The sequence below is a fragment of the Propithecus coquereli genome, unplaced genomic scaffold (genome assembly GCF_000956105.1).
Source record: "Propithecus coquereli isolate 6110/MARCELLA unplaced genomic scaffold, Pcoq_1.0 Scaffold178, whole genome shotgun sequence".
Taxonomy (NCBI): domain Eukaryota; kingdom Metazoa; phylum Chordata; class Mammalia; order Primates; family Indriidae; genus Propithecus; species Propithecus coquereli.
In genome coordinates this window covers 5,678,288-5,697,924 of record NW_012142523.1, presented here as the reverse complement: position 1 = coordinate 5,697,924, position 19,637 = coordinate 5,678,288, and the positions used below count along the sequence as shown (strand labels likewise).

At 52.6% G+C, this 19,637-nt stretch overlaps 1 protein-coding gene across 2 annotated transcripts in view; it reads left to right on the top strand.

The window, feature by feature from the left end:
* Nucleotides 1-618: 618 nt before the first annotated feature.
* Nucleotides 619-19,637, top strand: part of GRIK3 (glutamate receptor, ionotropic, kainate 3) — a 219,119-nt gene continuing 200,100 nt past the window's right edge. The window contains exon 1 of one of the 2 annotated variants that reach the window (XM_012642244.1): nt 619-748. In XM_012642244.1, the coding sequence (XP_012497698.1) occupies nt 634-748 (115 nt within the window). In that variant the 5' untranslated portion in view covers nt 619-633. The remainder of the gene's footprint in view (nt 749-19,637) is intronic. The other variant, XM_012642245.1, reaches the window with a different exon arrangement.

The following is a 19,637-nucleotide window of genomic DNA, read 5'->3' as shown; positions in this document are numbered from 1 at the left end:
CTCCGGGCGTCCCCCTAAAACGAGTCCAGGGTGCCCTTCCCCGCCCCCTGCGCAGGTGTGAGCCCGCGAGCGTGTGCCTCGGCGGGTGTGAGTGTGAAGTGTGTGTGCGCGGGGGAGTGCGCGGAGGGAGCGCGGGCGGCGGGCGGCGCGGGAGGCGGGAGGCAGGGCGCGGGGGAGGGGGCTGGGAGGGAGTGTGTGCGCGCGTGCAACTCCACTCCGGGGCTTTGTGCGAGCCCGGGCGATAGCATCGGCGGCGGCTGGAGGAGGAGCGGCCGGAGACGCGTGCAGCCCGCCCGCCAGCGCCCGGCAGCCGGGGCAGGTGGGAGCCCGCGCGGGAGCCGAGCCGACGCGAGCCGGAGCCGGAGCCGAGTCCGAGCAGAGCCCGGGCGGAGCCCAGGAGCCTCACTCGCGGGCGGCCCGTGGGCGGCAGCCAGGCGGGGCGGGCGGCAGCGGGGCGGCCCCCCAGTAAGATGTGCGCGGCGCCGCGGGGCGCCCCCCACTCGCAGCGGCGCTCCGGAGCCGGGCGGCTGGGCCAGGCGGCGCCTCAGGGGCTGCTGCGCGCCCGCGCCTAGAGCTGCCGCCCCAGGGAGCCCGCCACGGCCGCGCCCTGGGCACGCTCGGCGGCGCCCAACGATGACCGCTCCCTGGCGGCGCCTCCGGAGTCTGGTTTGGGAATACTGGGCCGGGCTCCTCGTGTGCGCCTTCTGGATCCCGGACTCGCGCGGGATGCCCCACGTCATCCGGATCGGTAAGGGCTCCCTAGCGCCGGGGGTCTCCGTGCGCCCGGGCGGGGGCGGGAATGGGGGACCTCTGAACGCGATCCCGGGAGATTTTTCCAACCTCTCTCCGGGATGCCGGGCCGGTAACCACCTGGAGGCTCGTCCCGGCGAGGACAAAGTTCCAAAGCTGGGGTCAAGGGCCTTACTTATTGGGGAGGAGGCGGCCGGGCCGCAGCGGGCGAGGGGCCCTTGGCGCGCTCCTGGGAGGTCAGACCTGGCGGAGTGTGGCGAAGCGTTCCAGTCCCAGCCCGAGTCGCGGGCGCATTTCGCGGCGACTGCCAGCATGACCGGCAGCAGACCGAGTTCTGGGATCCGGTTTCTCCGCCGAGTGGGAACCCTGGGGAAGGCGCCAACTTCTCTCCCCTTCTCGCTCCCCTCGGGCCCCTCGCCCCCACCTCAGGCGCAGCTCCAGCGGCCGCGGCGGGGGCGCAGGGGACAGATTCGCGTGACGAGGGCAGCCGGTCTCCTCTCCGGTGGCCTCCCTCGGCCTCGGTGGCCCCTATTCGGCCCCGTGGCGTGGGGCAGGGAGGGACCGTCCCCCGCTGCTCTCTCCAGCCGGTCCCTCGGGACCCAGGCCTCTGCTCCCGGGGCAGCGCGGGTGGGGGAAGGGAGCGAGGCGGCCGCCCAGCGCAGCCGGGGAAGGCGGCCGAGGGCTGCGAGTGGTTTGCAAAGTTAGCCGGAATCCCTCCGCAGCTGGCGGCGGCTGGCAGGGCTGCGCGCGGCTTTTTGAGGCTGGGGCTTCTCCGCGTTTCTTCTCGCCCGAGACTCTTACTCAGGGCTTTAACTTTGTTGTGGCCGCCCAAGGCACCCCGCAGGCAGCGCTCTGGGCTGTGCTGGGGCCCTGCGCGTCCCAGGCCGGCGACCGGCAGGGCTGGGCCCGGCTGGGCTACGCCGGCGCCTCCATCACGGCGAGCCCTGCGCCCGCCGCCAGGCCGGAGACCTGGGCCGCCTGGGTTCACGAGGCCTCACCGCCGGCGTATGGCACAAGGCGAGCAGAACTCTGCGGAGCCAGGGCCACCTTCTTCCTCTGCGGCTCTTCTCCAGGGCGGACCTTGGGCCGCCAACGCCGTGAAAGGGTGCCGGGAAGCCGTGTCGGGCTTGGCTTCCGGACTTGAGATTCTCCTAGGAGGAGATCGGAAACCCCAGAGGGTCTGTCTCCTCCCCAGCTCTCTCCCGGGAGCCAGACCCTCTCGAACTCATATCTGGATGGGGCAGAGCACAGTCCTCAGCTCTGCCCACTCTGAGGTCTTTCAGTCCATGCTCAGGACCCTGGCAGGCCGATTGGGGATTGGGTTCGGGAGGAGGCCAGGCACAGGCACGGCACGGCACGGGAGGGGACTCTGGGGACAGACCTCACGGTCAGGCTTAACCCTTTGCAGTCCAGTCTGCTCCTGGCAAGCCGAAAATGCCTTCTATCTCCGTGTCTCTGCCTGCCCCAGCACCCAGCTTGGTACCCTTCCGGGGCAGGCACTCCCTTAGCAGTGGACTGGCACTTCCTTTATTCCTTCTCTCCTTCCCTCTGCTTCTTGGGGGGCCTGAGTGGTAGGGTGCCCTTGAGAGGAAAAAGGGGGACTCATAGGGTGCTGTGTGCTCATCGCATGAATTGTAGGTGCCTCTACCTTGGTCCTTCCTCCACAGGGGTGGGACGGGTGTGCTCCCAGCCCAGCCTCAGGGATAGAAGTCTTTGGAGGCCCGGACAGACAGGAGCAGGGGAGGGCAGCCTCGGAGAGATGAACTGAAAAGACACAGGATGATGTATCCTTACCTGCCCCGTCTTACTGTGGGATCGAATCGGGCTAGTTCCTCCCAGCTCCAAGGAAAAGCACATCCCTAAGCCTGCCCACCCTTTCTTGGGTTCAGCGTGTAATAATGCAATTAAAGGATGGCAGAGCCCTCCTCTCTTCTAATCTTCTTCGTATTAAGCCCCAGGATTAATTAGCGTGTCGGCCCAGGCCATTTATATCCAAGAGCCCTGCCCCATTTGATTCCCAGCCCATGGCCTGGGGTGCTGTGCTGGTGCCAACCGTGACCGCCGGAGCCGTGCCAGTTTGGGTGGAGGACGGGAAGGCTCTGAGGCCTCTGGGCTTCTCTGGAGCCTCCAGGGGAGCTGACCTTCTGTCCTTCCATCCCTGGAACCCTAGCTGGAGCCAGGGAAGTACAGTGGACATGTCAGGGTGGGGGGCGGGGGGAGAGAGAGAGAGACTGAGAAATGTCATGCTGAAACCCAAACACGCTGCCTTGGCTGGGCCCAATGCCATCTCCCTTTTCCCACCTGCCCACGCCTCCACTCCCCAGGATCTCAGGCCTCTGGCTGGGGCTGCAGGCATTGGGGCCCTGGAAATTGGGCTCTGGAGTGTGCTGGGTGCTTCTGGTTCCCAGACTGTTGCCTCAGTCGGCCAAGCTTGGAGCCGAATCCTTCTCCAGCAGCCAGGCATCATTGAGCACCAGCCCGGAGAGGGTTTTCCTGCAGGTGCGAGAGGAGCTCTCTGGGCCGGGGAGCACTGTACCCGCCCTCTCTCTTTGTGCCTCTTTTGGGGGCTGAAATTTCCTCTTAGACAAGGAGATGGATAGCTGAGCAGTGTGACAGAGTGTTCAAACAATCCATCTTGAATAGATGAATTGCATTGCTCTGTCTTTTTGTAATTGTGTCTATCAGAGGGAGAGGTCAAGGCATTGATTGCTTGGATGGTTTGCAAGTAACAAAGGAGAGTGAGGGAGAGAGCAAGGGAGAGAGAGTAATTGGATTGTAGTCTGCGGGAAAAAATGATCATTGATTATTTTATATGAATATGTGGAAGATGTATTCTGCCTGTGATTATCAAGTGTTGCTCATTGAAGGTTTTCAAGGCATATTGTTCAGCATTTTATTATTATTATCATCGTTATTATTGTTTGCATGGATCCTGGTCTTAACTCACAGAAAGCAGTTTAATGCGTGGATTCTTCTCTCAGTCAAGTGGGGGCTTCAGTGACCTCCTATGGGGACCTGGATTTCCATGTTACATGACCTAGAAGCTGAAGTGGAAGGGGTGCTGTGCTTGGAGCTGGGAGGTCTGGGTTTTCTGTTCTTTCTGCCACTAATTTACTGGACCATCTTGATCAAATCACATTCTCTCTTTCACCCAAGCCTCAGTTTCTCCATCTGTACACTGGTTGGACTTAATAGTTGGGATTAAGGTGGTTTAACAGTTCCCTTTAGTGCAAGCTGGTGGGAACTATTAATGCCGTTGCAGGTTTCATGGTTAGTTCTTCCCTCTTCCCTACAGACATACGTAGGATTGAGGGCCAGCCTGGAATTTGAAAGGGGAACCAGACAGTGGTGGCGCAGCTGGGGAAGCCTTGCCAGCTCTCGTGTGTGATGAGGAGCTTGAGTGGATGGTGGCAGTCTGCAGCCAGCCAGTGGGGAGGTTCGAAGCCAAATGACTGCAGAGACATAAAGCATGGGTGTGTGTGTGTGTGCGTGCGTGTGTGTGTGTGTGTGTGTGCAGGGTGGGAGGGAAGGGTTGGCCCAGCTCTGGGCTTTCTGAGCATCTACAGACAGAGCAGAACGGAGTGGCGAGGTCCTGAGTTTTCTGAATGTACAGGGGCCCAGCAGGTGACAGCAGCCCATCCCAGGGCAGGGAGGCCCCTCCCCTCGAGTTCCCAGACCAGCCCCTTCTGCAGCTCCTCTGCTCAGTTCACCCAAATTGTCCTGAACGTTGGGGATGTTGAGTGTGGGAGCTGCTGCGTGTAAAACAATGAGAGATTTCTCGCAGTAACTGGTGATGCGCTGAAACATCGCTGCCTCGTAGGAGCAGACAGCAGCTGAATGAAGATCAATAGGGTTTTCCCCTCTGGAAGTAAATAGCTTCAGACAAGACCTGGGAGTGGCCCGAAGGGCCTTAGAAAGCATTAACTTGAGGAATTTCTGCTTCAACTTTTCAGCCCAGCTGCTGCTGTCAGCCCGGGCTTTCCTCCTTGTCGAGCTGGAGTTTAATTTCTTCCCGATGCCTGCCTTGCATTGCGCTAAACAGTCTTTTGACGTCAGAATGACCTGGGGTTTTCGAGGTGGTTTCTGCAAGGTGAACCAGGCACCCTGGCCAGACTAGGCTCTTCCAAGGTCACCTGCAATCCCCCTGCGGACCAGCACCACAGCTGACTTCAGAAGTCCAGCCCACTGTGTTATTTTGAAAGGGCTTTATGGGGCGGCTCTTCATCCCCCACTCCTCTAGGAATGCAAGGCTGCTTGGCTGCTTTTAGGATCCTTTGTGGGGCCTGTGAGCCTGCCTGAGTCCCCGCGTTCCCACAGGCACTCTGTGTCCCAGCCCCAGGAAACAGAGCCCCCTCCTTTGGGGGCGGTACAAGGCCATGTGCAGCAGAGGCTGCAGGGCTACAGGGGGTGCTCTTCTGGGGGAGACCCGTGTGTGCTCAGCGACTCGTTCTGTTTCTCATCCTCTGAGGCTGAGCTGCCTCCACCTGGTCACAGTCAGCTGCCCTTGCCCCTTCCTCCCGCAGCTGCAGCCGGGCCTCGCCTTGCTCGCTCAGGACCCCCAGAGCAAACTGGGAGAGCCGGTGCTTCACTCCGCAGTGCAGTGCGGAGAGAAGCCGGGGCTCCCCAGGCCCTGCCTGGCCACGTAGAGGACTGATGCTCCAGGAGCAGGGCCCTCCTTGGGGCCAGCACCCGGCGGGCTCTGGCTTGTCCTCCAAGGCTGGTGTGTGGGGGGGCTGCATCTTTGGATGGATGGATGCACCGAGCGCCCAGCGGAAATGCAGCTGATGCACATGGGGCTGGCGCCCTGGCCATGGGCTTGATTCCTGGAATCGCCCTTCTGCCAGGTGCTGATTCCCCAGCAGCAGCACCAGAGGGCAGTGTGCCTGTGCTGAGATGGCCACAGTGTCTCCTGCCCGGGCCCCTCTGGGGTCTGGAGCAAAATCAAAATAATAGAACAACAACAACAACAATACGATGGCCCTAATTGATGGTGCACTTACTAGGGCTAGGCACTGTGCCAAGTGCTTTTCAAACAATGGCTAATAGTGTGGGTGGATAGTAAGTGCTCAATTAATGTAGCTGTTGGGTTATTCTCTTCATCTTATGTAGCCTTTGCAACCTGGCAGGCATTATCCCATTTTCCAGATGAGGAAACCAAGCTTGGTGAAGTCACTGGCCCGAGACCACACAGCCAGTGAGCAGTAGAGGCAGGAACTGCAGTCAGCCTGCCTCCAGGCCTTGTGCTTTTGGCTGGCTGTGTAGTCTGGAGATGGAAAGCAGCAATTTTTGAAGGGATTGCACACAGTGTCCCTGCCCCTGTGGTTCTGGTTGCGGAGCATGGTCTGTCTGGGTCAGGCTGCGTTGCCCTGCTGTGGGCGGATGGCTGCATGGGCTCTGCCACAGCGAAGCCCACCAGAGCCAGTCTCAGTGTCAGACTGGCCTTCCTGGTGAAGCACGTGGCAGATCTGCTTCCTCCAGAGGACACACATCCCTCCATTTACTGCATCCTGCCTCGTCCTGGCTTCTGGCTCTGCCTGAGGCTTTAATCCAGACCCTAAATAAAAGATGGATTTGCCCAGGAATCCCTTTGCTCCGGGGTCTCCACTCTACATGTCCCAGTGGGAGCCACCAGGCTGTCCTCAAAGACGTTGCCAAAGCCTCGAGGAAACCCAAGGGCCCTGTGTCTGTGTCTCCTCCTTCCCCAACCCGCATCATGGGGTGAGCTGGCAAGGGAAAGTGCTTGGAGAAGTAGCTCTCTTTGCTCATTCTTCCCTCCTTCCCCTCCCGTTTCACTCCTCAGTCCCATGCCCTGTCCTCTCCAACATCCCTCCCAGGCTAATAGGTTTTATGGTCATTTTATTTTTAAGCAAGAGTCACATCCCAGCCTTCTAAATGGAGCCTGCCTTGTCAGGAATTGAGTCCGGTGGGCAACATTCGAGGGTGAGGCCTGTTGCCAGTGGGCCCTGGAATATGTGTCGCTGGCTCACAGACGCCGTGTGGGTTGGATGTGGGGGACCTGGATGCGAGAACCTGCCCCTTCCCCATGCCAAACCCAAACTTACCCTTCTCTGTCCCCGTGTTCCTTCTCCCGGGGGCAAGGGGAGCCTGGGATAATGGTGGCTGCCAGGGACAGAGCTACTCTGGAAGTGGGGAAGCTGCATTGCTCAGTCACTACAGAGGTGAAAGATTTGGGATGGGCGTGGTCAGAGGGGTCATGTTGTTTTCCGGGGCCTCCACTTCCCCATCTGTAAAATGGGGATGATAGTGCCCGTAGGGTTAAATAGATGTGATGTCTTTTCACAAAGCATACATGCTGTCCAGAAATGGGCATTTCTTGTTGGTTGAGGAGTCTGTGCACAGGGCTGGACTAAGGTCAGGCTAGTGAGGCCTCCAGGGAGTAGACTTCAAGCAGGCTCTTAGATGGGGACACTGTGCCTGCACAACTGGTGGTGAGAGTGGGTGCCTCCTTGGACCCGGGCCCTTTGCTCTCGGAGTCAGCATTTTCTTTTGCTTCTCTTTGTGCTCTGGAGACAGATCTTATTTGGGTGTGATTTGGAGAGATGAGACGGGATTGAGGGCCAGGGGACTGGATTTGAGGAAAACTGATCGTTCCGATTTTGCTTTTCTCTCCCTTTGGCCACGTTTTAGAGCAGCCGTGCCCCAGAGCCCTCTGCCTGGCCTTCCTGTGTTTTATTTCCTTTGGAATTACCACCAAGGTCCACACTGCCTGCTGCTCCAAGTCTGGCACTTCCTTCTCCTCACAGCTCAGTTTCCGAGGTCCCTGTCTTCACTTCCCTTGACCTTTATGCCCTGTTTATTAATGGTATTGACCTTGGCTGTGGTTATGCTGGGGGCGTGTCTAGGCTTTCTCTAATGCATGTGTCGTGCCTCCCCCGTTAGACAAGGAGCTGCCCAAGGGTGTCTAAGGCCATCTCTTCCCTGTCACTGCAGAGAAGCAAAATGGATTTTTTTTGGAGTCAAATAATGTATTTCATTGATTCTAAGATGGACTCCCTCTACCCCACATTTTCATATCTCTGAAATCGGTGTGTGTCTCATGTGTCATGTCCAAGTTTACTTGCGGGATTTTTCTTTCTTGGTACTACAGAATTTTTTTAAAATTTAATTTAATTTAATTTTTTTATTTCAGCATATTATAGGGGTACAGATGTTTAGGTTACGTATGTTGCCCTTGCCCCCCTCCCAAGTCTGAGCTTCAAGCGTGTCCATCCCCGAGATGGTGCGCATCACACTCTTTGTGTATGCATATACCCGTCCCCTCCTTCTGCCTCCCCCCTGCCGGACATCCAATAAATGTTATTCTTATATGTGCACTTACTTATGTGTTGATCAGTTAATACCAATTTGATGGTGAGGTACTACAGAAATTTTATGTTGTGTCTTGGGTTTGATGAAAAGTGGTAGATCTGTGTTTGAGAGTGAGTCTGACATGTACTTGCTGTGTGACCTTGGGGAAGTCACCCCACCTGTGAACCTCTATTTCCTCGTATGTGAGATAGAAGTGTTAATGTTGTATTGATCCGTGTTCAGCTGTTTTTGACCTACAGAAATTTCATATGGTTGAACCTTATAGTATTGTCTGTATAGGGTTATTGTGAGGATTAAAGGAACTGTAGATAAAGCTCTTTGCACAGTGCCTGGCACTTAATAAATGTTAGGAGAAAAAGGAGGGCTGCCCAAAGGTGGAGGCCATGTCTCCACCATCAGACTCTGAGCTCTGAGGCTGTCTGCTTCTCGTGTGCCCTCTACTTTGTACTAACCCCCATGCTCAGTACTCCGTGCAGCTCAGCACACGGCATTTGTCCATTGCTCACATAACCCACTTGCCCCCCAGTGGAATGAGTGAGTCCACCTGTGCCAACTACTCACTGTGCCAGGAAGCAAAGAGGTGCCCTTCCTAGGATGCCCCTGATGTCAGCTTCAGACTCTTTCTGGCCCATTATTTGTCACGCACCTGCAGCCATGGGGCTCTGGTTCTTCCCTGCATTTGCAGCATTTGAATTGAAATGCATTTTGCTTATGTTCAGAGCTGGGAAGACGCTGGTTATGGGATATTCTTGAGGGGTTGGTTCAGGGACTCCTGATCAGCTCTTTTTGGATGGGGAGCCCAGTTGTGCTTCCTGGGCAGGCCAGTGGAGACCAGAGAGGATCTGTGGCTGGAGGCTGAACCCTAGGGGATAGACTCGGCCGGCTCTATTGGGAGACACGTGGTAATGAGGCCATGGGCAGAAGCCGGGGAGGAGAGAGTCCCCATGGTGATCATACAGATCGGAGATAATGAGATGGAGTGAGATCCGGGGGGAGTGGTGGCTTCGACTCCAAATCCTTTGGTGCCACGCTGAATGGTGGTTAAGGATAGCAGAGGGGAAAAAAGGAGCAAGAAGGAGTGAAGATTCTGGTTTGTGTGAAGAGGGTTCCGATCCATAGGAGACAATTAAGTCTTGCGCTATTAAAGGGACTGATGCAGACAGGCTGCTGACGGAAGGGGGTTTATAGAGTTCTCGGAACAACTGCAGGGATGAGCTCTTTAAATATGGACATGGGGGAGACTTCTGCAAAGCTTTCCCGCATCTGCTTTGCGGAACTGAAATATGCTATTCCAGAAGCTGCCCAACTGGGCGGAAAGGCAGGAGCGGGGAGCCAAGGACTTTCCAGGGCTTCAGGAATCACATTTTCTGTCTATGGTGAAGAATCACAAATCCAGACTGGAAAGAACCCCAGGGGGCATTCTAGGCCTCTGGTTCTCAAACATTACTGGCCATCAGAGTCACCTGGATCACTCATTAAAATGCAGATTGCTGGGCCCTCTCCCCAGAGCTTCTGCTTCAGTGGGGCTGGGGTGAGGTCTCAGAATTTTCCTGGTTCCCAGTTAACACTGAAATTGCTTGTCCGAGGACCACACTTTGAGAACCACTGTTCCGGGTCGGTGGAGGACCTCACTGCATGCAGGTGGATATCCAGTCTCTGATCGAACGCCACCTGTAATAGGAAGCACACTGCTTTTAGGCCCCGCCCATTCCTTACTGTATTTTGGGCCACTCCAATCTTTATTGCAAATATTCCCCTAAAAAAGCTGAAATGTGTCTCCCTGTAGTTCCGGGAAGGCAATATAACCAGGATGTTGAGAATGTAGGTTCTGAAATCCGTCTAAATTTAAACTCTCATTCCTTCCCTTGTGGCTGTGTGACTTTGGGTAAGTCACTTAATTTTTCTAACGTTAGAGAAATGTTAGAATTCCTCACCTGTAAGATGGGGATAATAACAGATTTCACCTCATGGGATTATTTTGAGAATTAACATGCCTGGCACAAAGGAAGCTCTCAATACATTTTAACAATCTAGTTTTGTGGATAAGTTTATAGATGCAGGAATCCAACGGCCTGCGTTTGAAGGGTGCCTTCATCTCTTCCCACCTGTGTAATCTTGGGCAAACTATTCAATCTCTCGGAATAATAATAATGATAATAATGATGACGATGATGATGATGATAGTACCCGCCTCACAGGGTTTTGGTAAGGATTAAATGAGTTAGTGCATGTAAGGTGCTTAGAACACAGCCATGCTAAGCACTCAATAAATGTCATCTGTTACTCCTACTATTGTGGTCACCCCGCCCACTGATGCTGGTGCGGATTTGTTCCCACACGATAGCCCTGCAGAAATGTAAAGGCATTTCTTCCTACTAAAGGGGTCTGATTCCTCCGGCACAGTGTTGTGAGCTGACGACAGTACTGCTTATTTGCTGAAACCAGTAAGAGCGTCCCCTCCTCAGATCTCAGCTTCAGTGTCTAGTTAAATGACCCCAGATAATTTCAGCCCTTTTAGCAGCCATCTCGCTCTGTTGATTTGCACTGAGCTGGTGGTCTCATGAGATCACAAGGGGTTTTCCACAGGCATCGCCACTGATCTATAACTTCTCTCATCCTCCCTTTGGCAGTTGATCTTTTGAGCCTAAAGGCAGAACCTGTCATTTATCCCCAGTAAATTCTGTCGTTGCACCTTCAGGTGGTTATTCTCGCACATTGTTTCTGGACCTCCAAAGCTTATTCCCACTGCTCCCTCCTTGGAAGGGAGGCACGGATGGCACCCTCTTCTTCCTCCTTGCTGCCATCTTGGGGTGCATGGTAGAGAGGTTAAGTGGTTATTGGTCTGTAGTAGGGTTCGGGCTGGGGACCACTGTTGTAAACAGGGAAGCTTTTGGGGCTCCCATTCTGTTGCCTAGCATCCTTCATGCCATCTGGAGCCTGGGGTACACATGTCTTCCCTCCCGTCAGCTAGGCTTTCCGTAAACACATCAGGCAGGAAATGACCAATGTCAGAGTCTGTTGCCTTTCTCCAAGTGGTCGTGGCCCCACGACCCTACATTTTAGACTTTAGCCAGCTTCAGAATCCCACGGGCTTCCTTAACACCTGCAGGCCCTTTATGATCTACATGGTGGCATCGCTGACTCTTGCGCTGTCCCTCCTTGCCTCATGCTCTCTCCTCCTCTGTGCTGGACGCCTCAGTCCCCCAGAGACACTGTGCTTCCCTCACACCCTGGGCCTCTGCTCTGCTTTCCTTCCTGGCCCACTTCTCCTCACACTCAGGTCTCAGTGAACATATCTTTTCCTCCAGGAAGCCTCTGTCAACCTCCACCCCCTCCTATGAGTCCCCACAGCACCCTGGTTTAGCACCTGCTGCATTGTGAGTCTCTGTCACTTTAAAGATAAGTACTGGACAAGCATAGGCCACAGCTGGCGCATGCACCCCTTTATCTAGTGCATCTAGCATAGTAGATGATTAATAAGTATTTGTTGAATTAATGAATGCGTTGATGAATATGGTCATTTCAATGTAAGTCCACCTAACTGCCCTGGCATAACACTTTCCATTTTGCCAGTGAAGATTTCATGAAATACGTTGTTAGATTTTTCTGTGAAGTCAAGGTGCAAATGATGTGCTCGGTGTTCTTCTGACACACCAATTCAGCAACTTCTTCTATGTGGTCTGTTGGGCAGAGCTGGAGTACTTGGGGGGAGTGGGCCCTTCTTTTCCTAGCCTAGGATTAGACTTTGCATCCATTGTCTCTGCTTCACGAAGAGACTGAGGAAGACCACGATCTTCCTGCCTTTCCTGACCTCATCGCCTCTCCTTCCCACTTGCCCCTCGGCATCTCCTTTGCTCTCTGGCAGCTGAACCAAGGAAGGGAACTTCTGCTGTACCGTCCTTAATAGGCCGAGCACTCAGGACAGCTATTGGTCATCGTGCTGCTGCCAGGCTCCCCCTTTCCTGTCTTCACTATACCGCCGGATCCTGCCAGATGTGTAGATGCCTGGTCTACAGGACAGCTTTGTGTAAAGCAGAGGTGTTGTCAGTTCATTTGGAGATTCAGGCTGTGTAGACAGTGAGCCTGGGCCATGTAACCCTGGGAACGTAGGCACTGTCCACACTGGTTCCGGGGAGTGTGTGTGTATGTGTGTTTGTGCACTTGCACGAGATGACCAAATGGAAGTTTGCTTCTTTAGCACAGGCTTCCAAAATTGAGGCTCAGCAGCAATTCTTGATCCCAAGCCTGATAAGTGAGTATGGTGACTTTCCTTTGGATTGGTAGAGAAACTGGGGACTTAAGTGATGGTCCCACTTCCTGACTTCTACAATGACTTCTTGTTGTAGCTGAGAGTGAGGATGGGACAGGTTTGCAGTAGAGCCCTGAGCTCCCCCTCCCAAAGACAACAGGACCTGGCTCTCCCCCAAGGCTGGGCCCTCCCCGCTTCTTGCTTCCCTCCCTGGGGAAACAGATGACACATCATGAGCAGGAAAAGCCTGTTGCCTACATGACCATTTTTCCTACCCGGTTTAATAGAGGTGACAGCCGTCTATTTTACTTGTCTCGTAACATTGAATCAGTAAATAAAATATGGGTGAACTCTCAGGTTTAGCTGAATTATGGCTGGTCCATGGGGACTGAGGGCTGGGGAAGAGCTGAGCTGAGAGATTGAATCCTTGTCTTCTTGCAAGAGAAGCAGAGCCTTGTATTTTCCCCCTGGATCCAGGAAATCTTTTAGTGCTGGAGGAAGCCAGGCAAGGTCATCCTGTTTGATGGTCTCTGAGTCCATGGGAAAACCAGAACACAAGTGGAGGCCCCACAAGTGCTGGGGCTACAAGAGCATTGCCTGTCCCCATTCTTTTCTGTCACGGATCAGGATGCCGAGGACAGGAAAAGGGGAATGACTTGTGCCATGTCCTTGGCGAGCCCTGGGAAAACCAGACAAATGCATGGGTCTTCTGACCCTCAGGCTATTAAGAAACCCGTATCTACATTCCTATTACACACACACACATATGCATGCATGCACACACGTGTTCGCAAATTTGAAGCTTTAGATTTGCAGTCTTAGGAGAGTTAAAGAGCCTAGATTTTTCCAATGTGGAAAAACAAACCTATGAAACATTTTCCACATTGAGGGAGAAAAACAAATCGAATTCCCATGTGTTTAGAAAAACTCGCAGATAATGGATACGCTGTGTGTGATGTGGCAAGAGGCAGGGAGATTAAGGGTCACCTCAACCTCTATGTTCAGCACCACGGAGAGCAGCCAGGCCCTGGGGTAACGCATGGCGCCATCTGCATGCTGACTCTTCTAGCAGGGGTGATGTGGTTATTGTAAGGTCTTGCTAAACAGGCATTCTTTTGTCAAATGCTATTCCTGTAGGACTCTGGTATTCACACACTGGAAGCAGGTATTTAGTGGGCACACAGTAGGCTGGTAAGAATGGTTGTTTGTGGTTGTTCAAACAGAATAACACATGGTAAGAGAAAATGAAGTTAATGGATAGAATTTTCTCCTTTTTTTTTTTTTTTTTCCTACCACGTAAATTGTTCTTAAACCTTTGGTGCCTTGTACGGCTTGTCTGCTAGGGAGCAGCAGCAGATGACAAAACGAGTGAACATCTCATTGTCAAATATCACACCTGATACCAAGCATCTTTGCTCAGCTTGTCAGCATCATCTTTCACATTGCATTTTGTAAGTAGGCTTGTGTTATGTATTTTTGTCTTGCTAAATGTGATTTCTTTAAAAGTATTTTGTGTGTTATTATTTCCTGAGTTGTGGAGCCCTGCATACCTATAATAGAGCTGTATTTTCTGCTAGTAAATAAAATTACTCCTCATTCAGGTGAAGGGAATTAAATGTGTCACAGCTTTGTGGCATTCCCCAAACAACCCCAGCCGTTCCAGGTGCTCCACCACCTGGATGTATCTGAGAAGCCTTGTGATGGGGGTGGGATTTGACAAAGGCCTCTCCCAAACAGAAAAGTCATGCCAGGGGTGACCTTAGCATGTCTCAGAGAAAGGGAGAGGTTTTGTCCTTTACAGGGGTACTGAGAGCTGGCTGGGAACACCTGGACTAGAAAAGCCAAAGGGCCAGAGAAGCTGGAGAATTTTAGAATGACAGAGCCAGAGGAATTGACATTTGCCTCTGAACTGGGAGTGAGGTTTAGGTAGATGGGCCCCAAGGATTTAGGAGGTCAGATGGCATCTTGAGGTCACACAGCAGATAGAGAGATCTAGAATGGTCAGGGAGGAAGTGGACTTTGGGATCTACAAAGTTAGGGCTCCTTTACGGGCCCTGGCTTTAAGATATCTCAGTACGAAGAGATTTGGGGCTTTTTTGCTGCTCCTGCTTAAATTCGCAGAATCAGAAAAATCTGCTTTGGAAATGTGGTTATTTTTATGCTGTTTGTAATTTCGTGTTTATTTCCTGTCTTTTTCACATGGATTCTGGGCTGACTCATTGATTCACCGAACGTTTATGGAGCACCCACTCTGTGTACTGCAGAGTACACGGGGCAGGGTATTTGCGGGGGCTCTGGGGCCGGGGGGTGGAGCAGTATTCCTGGGCTTAGTGGCATCTGAATGTCCTCACAGTAGGTCCAAGTAGGTGACCTTCAGTGATAGTCATGGTTCTTTGAACATATAGGTATGTACAGTTCAGACCAGAGTCCAGCACTTGGATCTTCCTCTTTCTCCTGTGTCCTGGCTAGGAGTCATGGGGAGCTCAGAGAGGCAAAGAGATAAACTGAAAGTCACACAGTAGAGTTGGTAGGAAGCCACATCTCTCCCTTTACCCTTCACTCCTACCCCCCTTCCCGCTCTTGCCACTTCAGAATCATTTCATCACTCATGTTGTTCTGAGAGTGTTCTTTCTCCCCTGAGCTGTCACACTCATCCTCAAGCCCCCTCTGGGGTTCAATTTGGCCAGTTCCCTGTCTTTGGGAGAACTAAACCTTAACTTCTGTAGACGGGTGGGTGCATGTCTAAGTAGGGAGGGGAAAGGTAGGGGAAGGGGTTAACATCCAATTTTTAAGCCTCCAAGGGATGCGATTCTGTCTCCTTTGCTGAGAAAGTTCTTCTTTCTGGCTAACTCAGATTCTTCCTGCTGCAGTGTAAATCCATTTCGTCCATGACATGACATGGCCATTCCTGGGGGGCGGGGGGTGGGCGGTGGGAGGGAATGTCTAGTTTGGAAGTCAGTAGCTTCAGGGGCTTTTCTTTCTGGGGCCATAGCAAAGAAGCTCTCGGACAATTAAATTGAAATGGCTACACTTTCGCTCACTGGGGCTGGGACAGATTTATAATATTTTCTTTTCTAAAAAATTGGGGTTTTGTTCATGGAGACAATGATTTATAGAATAATCAATTTCTTTATCTACCTAATACATTGGAGTGCTCCGTCTGCGCAGACATCCATCTCCCCCTGAGGCTGGGGAGGGCAGACAGCCTTTGAGCCCGAATCACTGGGCCAAAGGTGGCTTTTTTCTGTGAGCTACTTTGTACCCAGAGCCTGTTTCTGAGAGTCATGGGGAGGTAGGACAGGGACTCTTCCAGCAAAAATGCTAATTCTTTCTTCTTGTTAGTCTCCTCTCACCTGGAGAGGAAAAAGGTACAGTATGTGCTGTCCCCATTACACAGGTGTGGAGACTAAGTGCCAGAGAGGGTGCTCTTCAAAGACCAGGACTTGGAGGCATGAAGACATGAGCCCCCGTCTCTAAATCTCTAAGGCCTGCAACGTAGACGCAGGAGCAAACCTGGTCTTAGTGGCCCCAGTAGAATTGGGGCCATTGGGTGATGGGCCAAGAAGGCAGATTTTGATTCAATGCCAGCTATCTGTATTCAGTGCTATTTGAGGATTCAGTAATATGCCTTGGGAAGGAGTGAGCATCCTGTTATGGGAGATATTCAAGCACAGATTGGGCAGGGATGTTACAGAGGGGCCCTGGATTCCTTTCACTATGAAATTCTAGGCATGCCCAACCGTTCAGCTAGGGATGCTGTAAAAATCCAGACTCTCTGAGTTCCCTGCAAAGGCCAGGGCTGTGCTCGCTCCTGGTTATGCAAACGCCATAAAGGTCAAGCTCAGTGTGGTGGTTGTGAGGAATACTCCTGTACTTCTTTTTAAGGTTTTAAAAAATTCTGTTCATTAGAAAGAAAAAACTCAACACCTTTTGATGGCTCTCTCTCTTGAAGACAAACCCCTTTGCTTGGAATTCAAGGAATTTTCTTTCTGAACTCTATTTCTAGCTATCCCCTCCCCATCCCTATCAATTTCATTTTAAGTTGAATTAGTTTTTTAAGTCGAGTTAGCCAATATTCAAAAATCGGGATGTTTTATATAAAATTTTGGATTTCCAGCTTCTCTTCTCACATTCCCCGTATGCCACAGTCCCCACCTCTCCTTATAGTCATCCCCTCCGAGAGGGCCATTCATTGTCTGCTCGTGCTGCTTTTCTTTCAGTAGAGTTAAGAGGGAAAAGTATTAATAAAATCTCTTATGTGCCTATGATTTTATTATCAGGAGTAAACAAACGAAAAACTAAGAGGGCCCATTTCTTCAAAATTTTTTCTCTCACCAGTCCTGTTTCACTTTGTTTCCTGTTGGCTCCTGCAGGCATTTAGTCGCTGGCCTCCTGCATGGACAAGGAGCTTCTCGAAGGCAGAGATCTTGTCTCATTCCTGTGTCTCATGATGTTAACAGCTATTGTTTATTGAGCACTTTTCTGATCACATTGAACCCTCGCACTCACCCTAAGGTGAGTGGAATTATCCCCACTTTCCACTTAAGGCATCTGACCCACAGTGAGGTGAAGGTAGGTGGCAGTAAGTGACGGATGTCACCAGAATTTCACTCCGGTGTGTTCCCAGCAGCTGCCCCTACACAGCAGGCAATTAACGAGTGCCCGACAGGTCATCTTGAGTTCTGGAGTCGCAGATGGGATAGAGCCAGGCGGGAAACTTCCATTCCCAAGGTGACCACGGCACGTTTAGGAAGGTCCTGGGTCTTCATTTCTTTTGGCGTCTGGCTGGTTGTGAGCCTCTGCTGCGCATCTCCAGGGCAGCGTCACCCAGAGTCCAGTGAACGTGTGCCAGGCAGGGAAGCTGCCGCGAGTCCCCTGCACATCACCATGTCTTTGAGGTGCGAGGACACGGTGCGGAGGCGGAGCTCAGCAGGAGCATTTTAACAGCCTCTGTCCTTGTTCGTTCTCTGCAGTCCTCGCAGTGGCCTCAGGCCCATCGCTCCAGCACAGTCCCAGCCACTAATTGGGCCTGGATAATGAGGCACAGGGACACGCACTCTTTCTCCTTCCCCTCCTGGACTGCACCGTGGGGGCCTTGCAAAGCCGCCACCCTCTGCTGGGACGGGAGTCGGGGAGAATGGGGACGAGAGGGGCGCAGTGACTCCCCCTACCCCAGGCAGGCATAGGGTGCTGGGCACTCTCTCCTTGGCTAGGCTGTGGGCCTGGGGGCCCCTGTGGCAAGAGTCGGGCTCTGGTGCCTGCGGACGTTGTCACGAGGTGGCTGCCGAAGGGAGATTTAGCAACGAATGAAGCCCTGGCTCTCCAGCCTGGAAGAGTGTCTGTAAATCCCACCTTGCCCAGACTCTGAGATTTCATTATTCTACCGGCCCCTTGGAGCCAGGTGGCAACGAGAAGCTTCAGATTAATTTGAGAGATGTTTTCTTTGCAGAACCTCCAGCTTTCTGTGCAAGTGGATTAAATTCTGGACCAAATAGGGGCTCTTACTTTCTTGGCATTTGGGGCTGGCTTTGCTTTCCTGCCTGTGAGGATATGCTTTGGGTATATGAATTATCTCCCAAATCCAAACTCAGGAATCCTGAGACTCCACAACGGTTCCAGTTTGGGATTCTAGACACCTGCGTTTTTGGGCCTGGAAACAGGTTCCTTTGTGGGGAGAGAGTGCTCTTGGCTGATGGTGTTGGATGCTGCAGCAGAGATGTGGAGTGAATGACACCACCTGGGAGGGTGCGGAGGCCTCCTGGGTGCACAGTTCAGGGCCCACTCCCTGGGCCGATCTCAGACCCTGCCCCACTGTGGGAACCGAAAGGTCTCAACTGCCTGGAAATGACAGTGGCCATAGAGATCAGAGTGGAGACTTGGCTTCTGTGACAATCTGTCTGAGGGGCCTTTGTTCTTCCCAATCCCTGGTAGGTCGTGCTGGGGTCATCAGCCCACCCATGGGACAGCAGACCTGGTGTCTGCACCTCACAGGTGCTCAGAAAGAGGAGAGAGGACCATGAAATATGTGACCTCTTACAGGCTCAGTGCGCCCTGTTGCAGCTGGAAGTGACTTTCCAACACAGGCCCCCTTATTGGGGCAGACCCTGGACCCTCCAGGGTTTGAGAAGAGAAGAGCCCAGGTTCCCTACAGTCCCTCGGGGTTGTTGCTTTAGTGCACAGTCTCCAGGGAGATGTGGCTTCTTCTTTTTCTCCCACCCAAGGTAGACAGAACTACCTTTCCTCATTGCCAAAATCCAGGAAATATGCTAGCACTAAAACCAAACAAGCCAAAAAAAAAAAAAAAAGGAAAAGAACTTGACTTAAACCTGTAAAAAAATATAGCCAGTATTTACTGGGCACTCACTCTACCAGGTAGCATTCTAAGCACTTTTGTGAATTTGTTCATTTAATCCTCATAGTGACCTTATGAGATAGTAGTTACTCCCATTTTAGAGATGAAAAAATTGTGGCCTTCAGAGATTCAAGGACCTGCCCAGGGTCATGCAGCCGGTAGGTGACAGAGCCGGGATTGCAACCCAGAGGTCAGGCTTCAGAGCCCTGGCCCTTAGCCATTTCACTCTAGGACATCGCAAAGTAATTAGAGAACATCTAAGTGATTTTTTAAATAGGAATTTCTTTCTGCTGTTTGAACCTAGAGTCCTGGTAGAATCTGAGCGGGAGTTTCCTGGGCTTCAGAATCTCTTGATGCTAAGATGACTACAGGACGTTTAGACTCCGCTATTTGAACCCTACTGTTTTAACCCCTGAATGAACAAATGTAGATGAATTCTAATTGAGAGATGAAGAGTGAGGCAGGAAGTGGGAGCCAGTAATTGAGACAGAGACACTCAGAGAAAAGGAGAGAGAGAGAAAGAATGAACAGGGAATGTGTTCTGGTATTGGGATGGTCAAGCTCTCAGATGCCTGGTGGGGTCAAAGCATCCTCACAGTCAAAGTGGCAGGTTTGAATGTCCTAGAGCCCCACTTAGGACCACTTTTTTCTGATCCCCACCTGTGTTTTGGGGCTCCCTGCCTGTCTCTAGCTTCCCAGCAAAGAGGCCACTGGGTGTGGTTTATCTTCTATGGAACGAGCACCATATGTAAAATGTTTAAGGTTGTGCCCACCTGGCACAGAGTGGGGCTCCATGAGTCACCTGGTAGAGTTTTCCTGGAGGAAACAGGTCATCTAAATGGGATATACATGGGAAGACCTCCTCACTCCATTCAGACATGAAGAGATGTACCAGAACCTGCTAGCAAAGCCCCTGTATAGATGGAATACACCCGTCCTTGCTGGTGCTCAGAGCCG